This window comes from Nomascus leucogenys, chromosome 19 (genome assembly GCF_006542625.1).
Source record: "Nomascus leucogenys isolate Asia chromosome 19, Asia_NLE_v1, whole genome shotgun sequence".
NCBI classification, from domain to species: domain Eukaryota; kingdom Metazoa; phylum Chordata; class Mammalia; order Primates; family Hylobatidae; genus Nomascus; species Nomascus leucogenys.
Window position 1 is genome coordinate 71,291,287 of NC_044399.1, and position 10,907 is coordinate 71,302,193.

General features: G+C 47.0%; 1 protein-coding gene across 10 annotated transcripts in view; it reads left to right on the forward strand.

The window, feature by feature from the left end:
- The window catches only part of KIAA0753 (KIAA0753 ortholog), a 61,335-nt gene extending 55,815 nt beyond the window's left edge, over nucleotides 1-5,520 (forward strand). For 9 of the 10 annotated variants that reach the window (XM_003274581.2, XM_030800415.1, XM_030800419.1 and 6 more), the window contains one exon: nucleotides 3,802-5,339. In XM_003274581.2, coding sequence (XP_003274629.2) covers nucleotides 3,802-3,919 — 118 coding nt within the window. In that variant the 3' untranslated portion in view covers nucleotides 3,920-5,339. Of the gene's footprint in view, nucleotides 1-3,801; nucleotides 5,340-5,386 lie in introns of those variants that run through there. The other variant, XR_004027065.1, reaches the window with a different exon arrangement.
- Nucleotides 5,521-10,907: the final 5,387 nt, after the last annotated feature.

A 10,907-nucleotide genomic window follows, 5' to 3' on the forward strand; every position in this document is an offset into this window, starting at 1 on the left:
GATAAAGTTTCTGAAATAAGGAATTCATTGGTTGTGCTCAATAGCAAATTAGACACAACAGAAGAAAAAATTAGAGACCTGGAACATAGGACAGAAGAAAATATCCAGAGTGATTCCCAGAGACACACAAAAAATGATGAAAAGTGAAGAAGAGAGGGAAAGGGACATAGAGGAGGTAAGAAGGTCTAACGTGTTGTTGGAATCTCAGGTCAGGAGAGAGAGAAAATGAGTCAGAAACAACATCCCAAGAGATAATGGCCATCACTTCCCCAGAGTAGCAAAAGACATCAAGCCATAGATTCAAGAAGCTCCAAAAACCCCAAGCAAGAAAAATAAAAAGAAATCCATACTTAATATTACTGAAAAATCACAGATAGAGAAAATCTTAAAATCAGCTGGAGGAAGAAAAATCAAGATAAACAAAAACAGTGGAAACTGGAAGACCTGGCATATCTTTTAAAATTCCAAACAAAAAGAACTACCAGTCTGGAGTTCTAAGCCCAGTGAAAGATACATCAAAAGGCAAGGTGAGAAAAGAGTTTCCTAACAAAGCTGAATTAGCAGTAGACCTTCACTGCAGGAAATATTAAAAAGGGTATTTTGGGGGCAGAAAGAAAACAGTCACAGATGGAAGGTCAGAAATATAGGAAGGCATGGATTTTAAAAATAGGTAAATAGGTAGGTTAAAGTGAATATTGGCTGTATGAAACAATACTGATGTTTTATGGATGCGTGTGTATGTGTATTCACACGTTTAAAATATACAGTAACAATAGCATGTACGAATATAAGTCAGGAAGGGAATAGAGTTCGTATTCTAAGATTCTTGCATTGTATGGGAAAAAAGGTAAGAATATCAATTAATGTTAGACGTCAAGTCATGGATACTTGTTGTAATCTAGGGTGGCCACTTAAAGAATCATAAAAGTGTGTGTAATGTCCAAGTCAATAGAGAAGAGCAAATGTAGTTTAAAAATTACAAAATCTAAAGGAAACCAAGAAAGAAGAGAGAACAAAGAGACAAATACAGAAAATACCTATTATTTTAGAAGCATAAACTCAAATATATCAGAATAACATTAAATGAAAAAGGACCTTACATGCCAATTAAAAGACAAAAGATTGTCAGATTAGCAAAAAAACAAAAACTGGGTGGGAATGGGGTAGAAGGAATAGGAGAGGGGGACTGAAACTTCCCCACATTTACCATTTTTGTGTAACTGACTTTTGAAACCATGTTAATGTTTCTTATACATCCCCTTTAATCAACAGGGATGGGGAGGGGGCCTTAAGTCAAATACAAACAGAAACATGAACCTAACTGTATTTCAAATAAATAATATAATCACATTAATGGAATGAAGCCTAAATAACTTTTGAACACAGTATGTTGACCCTATACCTCTGGCCAAAGACAAAAAGAACTGTAAACACATAACTGGATTCTAGTTTGTAGGTTTCTTTTACACAGTGGCATGGGTTAACAGTTGAAAACTACTTTCTCTATATTTTAGGATTGGTCAAATAAGTAAGTACATTGTGAATAATGGGAGCAAGGTTTCTAGGGGAAGGCTGGGATGAATATATGGTTTTTTATAGATGTAGAAATAGATACAGGGTGTTTCTTAGTTTGTCTGCTGAGAAGGCCCAGAAGCAGAGGCGCCAGTAGCAGTGAGCACACCCGGTACCCACATCTTGGTTTCTAAATACCGTTCTCCATGAAGAGGCACCAGATGAAGAGGCACCAGGGCTTCTTGGAAGAATGGCTGACTACAAGGCTGGGGCTGGAAAAATGTAAGATAAGCCTCAGACATGCTGTGCTGAAAGGAAGTGCTCAAAGAAGGATGGGGACATGTCGAGAGTCCACAGGAGTTCTCAAGAGGTGCCTACTGGCCAAATCCAGGACGTTTTCAAGCCTCAAAGTATGTAATAATACTAATGGATTACAAACTATACAGTCAAATAAGAATCTATAAGGCCAAACTGATAGGAATGAATACATAAGTAAAGGAGAAGGGAAAGCTTTCATTACAGTAGAATGCCAGCTATTAAATGGAGAAGGAATGATGGAAGTAGAAAATCCGTGTTTGGCAACCCTGTAATAATTGATTTAGGTGAATTTCGTGAGAAACAGGAATTTACATAGTCTCAAAGTATCTCCCTCCACTATACCTATTAATTACAAAGAGGAAAACGTAACTTTACAAGGGCGAAGCCTGGCAGACATCACCATAACCCAGTGATGCAAAATTAACTGACATCATTAACGGATATCAAATAGATATCATGGTGCACTGAAGGGACACACTATCCTTCCATGGTGTCTCTTTCAAAAACGTATGTGCTGAATCTGATCTTAAGGAAAAAACCCAAATTGAGGGACATTCTCCCTGCCCCCCCCCAAAAAAAAGGCTTTTATTCTTTAAAAAATGTTAAGGTCATGAGAGGCAAAGAAAGACTGAAGAACTATTTTAGATTACAGTAGACTAAAGAGCTATGACAACAAAATGCGACATGGAATCCCAGACTGGAATCTTGGACTAGCAAAAAATTTCTTTTGAAGGACATTATTTGGATGGTTGGCAAAATTTGAATAAGGCCTGTAGAATAGATAATAGTTTTGTATCAATGTTAATTTTATAATTGTTATAATTGTACCATAGTTATTTAAGAGAATGTCGTTGTTTGTAGGGCTACTTGGGGGATATGAAACTTGCGCCGTTCAGAAAATAAAGCGGTGTGTGTGTGTCTGTGTGTGTACAGAGGAGCACCCGTGCAGAGTCCCCTAGTGTCCTCCCCCATCTCCTACAGAGAAGGCACACCCCTTTCCTCCGTCGGCCAGTCAGGCAGCTGTTAGAGGTGGAGCTAGGTTGCAGCTGGTTAGTTTCTGGTCGCCTCTGGTTTCAAACACATTGAGGATGAAGTCCATCCTGTGTATGTTTTAGGCCCGTCCCTCTAGCAGGACTTTGGGATCTAAGCACCACCATCCTTCTATCTAGGAGAGCAGGGCCTTTCACATTGTTTTTCTTCTTCAAAAGTATCTTGGCCGGGCACGGTGGCTCATGCCTGTAATCCCAGCACTTTGGGAGGCCGAGGTGGGCGGATCACGAGGTCAGGAGTTTGAGACCATCCTGGCTAACATGGTGAAACCCCATCTCTACTAAAAAAATACAAAAAATTAGCTGGGCATGGTGGCAGGCTCCTGTAGTCCCAGCTACTCAGGAGGCTGAGGCAGGAGAATGGCATGAACCCGGGAGGTGGAGCTTGTAGTGAGCGGAGATGGTGCCACTGCACTCCAGCCTGGGTGACAGAGCGAGACTCTGTCTCAAAAAAAAAAAAAAAAAAAAAAGTATCTTGGCTGTTCTTGGCCTTCTGAATTTCCATTTAGATTTGAGAATTGACCTGTTAATTTCCACAGCTGAGTAAAAGAATGGCTCCCATATATGGCTGTACATACCTTTATTTTATTTTATTTATTTTGAGACGGAATCTTGCTCTGTTGCCCAGGCTGGAGTGCAGTGGCGTGATCTCTGCTCACTGCAATCTCCACCTCCCAGGTTCAAGTGATTCTCCTGCCTCAGCCTCCTGAGTAACAGGGTTTACAGGCGTGCATGCCACCACACCCGGCTAATTTTATGTATTTTTAGTAGAGACGGGGTTTCACCATCTTGGCCAGGCTGGTCTCAAACTCCTGACCTCAGGTGATCTGCCCGCCTTGGCCTCCCAAAGTGCTGGGATGACAGGTGTGAGGCACCACGCCTGGCCTTGAACATACCTTTAGTTGTGTTGTTTGTCTTCCAGCTTTTCAGAAGAGCTGGTAGATGAAGCTCTGGGTGCCGTGGCTGCTGAACTTCAGGATATGTGCGAAGATTATGCAGAAGCTGTGTTCACCTCAGAATTCTTGGAGGCTGCTACATAAAGGCTCTCAGAGGCGAGGCCCTTTGTGTCACACTGGAGAAGGGATGGCACCACCCTTTGTTTTGGCCCACAGGAAATTTTCATCCTCAGCTGTCCGTCCAGGCCCAGAAGGTGCTGCCCACTGAAAGGAAGGCAGTGCCGGGGAGGTCATCCCCACATTTTCTTTTGTCATGGCAATGGTTCTGGAAATGTATGATGCAATGTGTCACACTTACCAGTGCCCAGGCAACACAACTTGATTATGGCAATGTTTTCAGAATGTGTACTTTTCCTATTGAAATATGATGTTCATTCCTCTGGCTCAGTTTGGTGATGAAAATGTTTTGAAAGATAATCGATACATATATTTCACACAGGGATTCAGGTTGCTGTGGAACCCTTGGTGGCATTGATACCAACACAAGTGCAGCTACTAGCTGGTCCCATCACGGGGCCCCTGTTTTGCATCTTTGGCGATTTCCTGTCAGGACCTCTGGCCCTACTAGGCTGTAGACTCAGGGAGAGCACAGTCTGGCTGTGCTGTGTCAAACCTCTGCTCCACTGCAGTTTATTACAAACAGGAGCCCCCTGGCTGTCAGTGCACAATAATAGACACACATTTCTTCAACGTTCCATTCCTAGGTGATTTTCACATTTTTAGTTCCTCGGCATATTTTATTGCTGTGTGTTGACACAATCTGGTATAAAAAACTTTCTCTGGATTCAGAGGAAGTTTGAGGAATCAGGAGAGGACCAGGCCTTCTCCTGTGCCTGGGTGAAGGTACAGAGCTCGCTCTGTCTCCGATGAGGTCAGAAGTGTCTCTATTTCATACCACAAAGGAACCCCGAGTGGGAGTAGAGAACAGATGGATGGCATGAAGACCTCTGTGTCTCCCCAGAGAAAGGAAGAAACTTAAGAACCATCATAGCCTGGTCCTCCAACATCTTACAGATCATGTTTTCCAAGAGAAAAGCCTGTGTTTTCAGAAACTCTGAATTCAGAAAAAGAAAAGGAATGTGCATAAGAATCAGGCCACCGCCTGGAAAGACTTTCTCTCAATTCGTAGCCTGAGGCTCAGTGAAGGAAACGTGCAGAAAGAATGCCTGGGACACCCCCAGGGAATAAGGGAACTCTTTATAACCCGTCCAGTGCTGTCATCTGGGATTTTTCTCTGAAGTACAAGAATGTCAGGTGATTTAAGCTGCTTGATCACACTTATTTGTGCAAAATTGATTTTCATTTAATGTTAATGTTTTCCTGCTTAATTTTATATAACTTCAGAATGTAAAGAGCTTCGAGGTAAATTACAAGGTGTTTAACCTGGGGAGTTAAATGTGTACACTGGAATTAATAGGAGCACCTGTTGTTGCTAGTATAAAGTAATTTGTGTGGCAGTTTGTACTGTGCTGATTTTTTAAAATAAACCCAATATTTTAAAGTATGTGCCTGTCTATTTGAAATAATTTACATCTCCTTTTTTTCCCACAGGCAAAGTGAAATGTGATTTACAGAAACCACTGAGAATACTTTTATATGTGATATGTGATATGAGTATAGTGGATTATTTGCCACCCCTTCCCCCCGAGAAAAAAATTAATGACAAAGCTAACATTTATTGAGCACCTACTAGAGCATTGCTCTCCGTGCTCGCCATATAGTAACTTATTTAATCCTCACCTCATCTCTGTGAGGTGGAGAGCATCATTGTTCCCATCGTACAGATGAATAAAACGAGGCACAGGAGGAGATAATTTGACCAAACAAACTTGGAGTTCACCTGAGCGCATCTTCCTGCCTTTCCCTATCCCCACTCAGCGTGTGCTGGAGGAGTCCCTTTCCTCACACTTCCTGCTGCAGCCTGTGTCCCGAAAGGCCGAGCCCAGGCTTTTGCCTTGTTTCTGGGAGTGACCAACCCGATCATGATGCTTCTGGGCGTCACCACCCGGATGATGATGAAGCTTCTGGGTGTCACCACCCCGATGATGATGAATCTTCTGGGTGTCACCACCCTGATGATGATGAATCTTCTGCGATTCACCACCCCACTCTCTCTCCTGCTCCTCCCACCAGGTGGATCTGCCCTTCTCTGACTCATGTGGGTGGAGCTTCAACCAGCCCCAGTGTCCAGGTCTAGACTTTATATCCCTGGCCCATGGCAAACATCCGCAGCCAGAACATTATCCAAAGACACAAAAATATACTGCAAGAAATAAACATTTTTATTTGAAAATTGAAGCTAAATCCTTAGAATATAAAAGTTCCTGTTTATCGCCTTGCAGCCAGCCAGACATCTAGAATTTTTTGTTCTTCATGAACAAGGGCTGACCGTACATCATTCTTTAATTGCTTTCAGCTTTGTCACGAACTATTCGTGTACTATTTTCAGAAGCAGAAACACACGAGTTCAGTGTTTTTGTGTTGCATAGGCCGTCCCCAGTGTACAGAGACATGAAAATGCACTCCGAGCACTCCACTGGCACAGCTTGGTCACACGGGATTTCTGTCTGTTTCTGTGCTTACCTCTAGTCTGTTTAGCTCCTTGAGGGCAGGGACCCTGCCTAGCTTGTAGTTGGTGCTCAGTAAATCATTCTGAATTAATGAAAGGTGAAGGGCAGACTGATAGATTTTATACAGGGGGTCTGTCACATCTCATATAGTCCACAGAAATCTATGATGTCCTTTTGTGACCCCGAGATAGAATGCCATTTGAGAACTATAATTCCATCTTGGAGGTACTGCTGCCGTTGCAATTCCAGCTCAGATGGCAAGAACTTGCTTCCTCCTCCTGGAGCAGGGGATGGGCCTCAGCCTCATGCTGCTCCGGACCTTGAGCAAGCCTTGGCCAGGGTGCTCCTGGGGGACTAAGCTGGGGCGGCACAGGGACTAGAGAAGTCAGAAGGATGTGCATGGGAGCCCCTTGCCTCTCGTGTTCTGTTACTATTTCAGCACTGTGGTCCCTTCTCCTTCTGCCTGCTGGTGCTGGGGTTTGGAGGAGAGATGGTGAGGAGAGAAGCGCTTTCCTCGCTCCACTTCCTCCGTGGGCTAACGGTTCCTGCTTTCCTGAAGGTGGTCCGAATGTGTGTGTGTGTGTGTTGGGGGAGTGGGGGAGGTGGAGGCATGAACTGCACTGTGGCCAGTGGGTCTGAAAGGCAGGAGGAAGGGCCTGAGGGAAGCCCCAGGGCCAACAGCAAGGGGAAGGGTCCGAGTCGGGAAGTCCCCTGTGCTCTCTGTGGCAGTGTAGGTTTCCATCACGCTTCTGTGTTTCTGAGAGGAGCTCTCTTTATTTTGGCAACGTGAGACAGTAGTGAGAATTCCCTGCAGAGCCTGTAAATCAGGGGTGTCCACATCATCATGGGCTTGTTATCACCACAGAAGTGCCCTTTGGGAGGGGCCGGCCTGTGAAAGGGCACCTGGTTCTCTGGGCTCTTGAAAGGCAGCAGAAGGGCAGTGGCCTTGCCCCACTCAGCTCCGTTAATTCAGGAGCCGAGATCTCAGATCTGTTTCCACACTGGCATGTTGACTGAGTCCAATAACGTGGGCCTGGATTGGAGGGGCTTCCGCCTGACATCCTGTGTACTTCCTATCAGTCCTCAGTAAGGGCCCCAGGAAATCCCAGAAAGGGACCCTGGGCTGGTTGTCAGGCCCAAGTGAACTCAGGCAACAGACCCAGGATCATTCCCCGACCTGGAGTGCACAGCTGGCTTCCAGAGTCAGGGCTCCCCTCCTGGTTCAGCTCCAGTGCTGGGTTCCCCTCTTGCCAGCCTGCCCAGGGCCTTGTTCCACCCTCCCCAGTCTTCTCCCCAAGCCTGCAGCTGCCTTCGCAGATGACCCCTTTATCCTTTATCTGCTGCTCTCCCTAGAGTCCCCTTGGCTGTTTTTGTCCTCATATACCTGGAAATCCTTTCCTTGAACCAGACCTGCAGCCTTTTACTATTTTCCCTGGCTCGCTTTCCATCCATCCAACTGGACTTCTGCCTGTGGCCTGGAGTTAGGTCCATTCGTTCCCACCACCAAAGCTGCCTTCCAGCCCCCCACCTCGTCACAGCTGGCTACTCCCCTTGGGGAGTCCAAGCCGCTCGCCTATGCTGTCCTCTCTCTCCCTGGTGGTATCATTCCCCATGACACTCTGGGTCTCATAGTTTTATCCCTCCCTCCACTCATTCCAACACCTCAAAAGCTTTTCTGCAGAACCTTCCAAGGTCTTACCCAGTCGTTTCTGGAGCACCTTTACACCAAAGAGCACCCTTAAACTATCTCAGCTGAGACCCCGTCCACCTCCATGTCCTCTAAAACCCCTTCTGGTCACTGCCGGCCCTTTGCTTTCATTGCAGCCCCCCACCCCGTCCCCTTTTACCCTCCCGACTTGGGATCTCTCCTCTTGTGTTGCTCTGCGGCCTCCTCCACCCCCACCCTTCCTCTCTGCCTCCCTCCCTGAACTTAGTCATGCATTTCCCTTCTGGTCGGCTTGGCTCCCCAGAATCTCCCACCCACACATCGTTCCTCTGTCTTCACTGTGGGTCTTGGTGAGGTCAGCCTAAGGCCTCTCACTCCTGGCCTGCAGAGCCCTGCAGAAGGTCACCGTGCCTGTGTCCCGGAAGCCCACAGCACATTCCTGCCACCTGCCACAGGGAGGCCCTCAGTGCCCCGAGATAGCTCTATCCATGCCTGGCAAGTCTTGTGGACTGGGGAGAATTCTAGGGAGACTTCCAGCTCTGAAATGCTGCGATCACGAGGGACAGCAGCATTCAGGTTCCAGACATGTCGGCTCTGCCATCTGCCCCGCAGCCCCAGCGGTCCCTAAGCCTGAGCTGAATTTGACTGAGGAAGCCCTCAGCAGACACTGATTTCTCGAGTGCATGCAGGAAGCAGGGAGTCCAGGGAGCCGTGGAGATCAAACTGGCCACGAAACTTGTGCAGCCACCGTCCTGTGTGGCCCTAAAGACCTCCCGGGAGAGAGTGGCATCTCCAGGGCCAGGCTCAGTAAGAGATGTGGCTTTTCTTAACCATAATTAGCCAACGCACTCCTTCTGGAGAGTTACTAGAGGTCCAAAGAAGTTCCCTGAATGCTTTGAACAACAGCTCACATATTAGCTGGCACTTTACAATTTATAAAATGCATTTACATATATTCTTTCCTTGCATCACTATAACCACTCCTGTTTTGTATACCAACAGTAGTTCAGCTCATTAAGAATTCCAGCCACAAGTTAAACTCCTGTGTGATTTTCATGCCTTGGTTTCCTAATAGGTGAAATGGGGATGAAAAAATAGCACCCACCCAAGGTTTTTGTGAGGATTAAGGGAAACATGAAACCACTTAGAATAGCGCTGGGCAGACAGTAAGTGCTCAATAAATGTTACCTATTAGATTCCCCACTGAGAACCTCGTAAGAGGGAACCTTTTAGCTTGTTGCGCTGACTTGGTTCCGAAGTGTGTCCCTGGCCATCTTCCACCCATTGCACTCTCTCTCCTGCTCACAATCCTGTGTCTTTCTTCACCTCGCCTGTCACACCAGACACTCGACAACACTTTCCCTGGCCTGGCCTTTGGCTGCCCTGAGTCACATACACATCTGGCTTCTCCCTCCAGCTGGTCTGCCTGGGCTGCCTCAGTGGACGCCCTTGTTCTAGGGCTTCCGGTGCCACCAGAACTTTCTAAACTGGACCGCGTCCTTATGGGGTAGTTGAAGTATTAGCCCCATTTTACAGATGAAGAAACTGAGGTTTGTAGAAATTAAGGGGTTTGCTCCGTGTCATGCAGACATGGGGACAGGGCCAGAACTCAACCTGGGTCCTTTGACTTCAAGTCTAGTAGCCTTTCCATTCTGCCACACAGTTGGATCATTCTCCCAAGTAGATGATTCTTAGATGGCCTAGGAAATCTTAGCAGATGTCAAACATAAGGGCAGTCTCCATTTTTTAAAAAATCAGCAAATATTTTCTATGGTCCCACTCTTCACCAGGCACAGCGGTGCTTAGTTCTGGGCGTATAAAGAGGACTGAGATCTGAGATGTCTTGCTTCATTTTCTTTTTCTTTTTTTTTGAGACGGAGTCTCGCTCTGTCCTCCAGGCTGGAGTGCAATGGCGCAATCTCAGCTCACTGCAACCTCCGCCTCCTGGTTTCAAATGATTCTCCTGCCTCAGCCTCCCAAGTAGCTGGGATTACAGGCGCCTACCATGCCCTTGCTTCACTTTCTAACACGGCCCGGCACAGTGACCAGGTCAGAGCTGAGCTGCGGCCTCAGTTTCTAGCCACTCCATCAGGGTCTGCTTTCCTGAGCCCCTACACTCCTGCTGGGGCTGGAAACCCCGCCCACAGAGTAGCGATCACCCCACTGCTCGGGTGCTGTATCCTAGGTGCTTTATTTACATCACCTCATCTGAATCTCACACTAGCATTGAAATACAGAGTATCATCCCATTTTACAGATGAAACGGAAACAAAGCAGAGTGCAGATTTTCCCATCTGGAAAGTGGTTGTCACCGGGTCTCGTTACGGATTTGATAGTCTTCCCAGCATACTGCAGTGCTGCTCCCTGGGCCCTGGCATCCAGCCTGCCGCTGGCCAGGCCCCTGTCTCAGAGTCTTCTGCCAGGAGCTGGGGCTCTGCTCTGAAGGCACAAGTCAGGCAGCAGCCGCATGCTGTGCTGTGGTCTCACCTGTGGCCTTGCCCGCCTGTGCCAGGTGACTGTGAATTGGACGTGCCAGTACCAGCCCTAGCCTGGGCTGTCTCTGGGCCAGCTGTGCCCATGCAGTGCTGTTCCCCAGATGACTTTCCGCTGCACCCAGGCCAGCCTCCGCAAAGCCAGCATCCCCAGCGCGCCTGTCTAGTTTCCTCACCTGCCTCCCAAAGGCAGCATTCTCAGGCAGCCTCTCCCCACGTGGTGGCAAAATGGGCCCAGCAGCCTCAGCCTGACGTTCTCTCTATTTAGCAATCAAAGCAGAAAAGAAGAACCCGTGATCCCCAAGAGAGCCGGCCAATGCCCCTGGGTTACTGCTCTCTGCCTC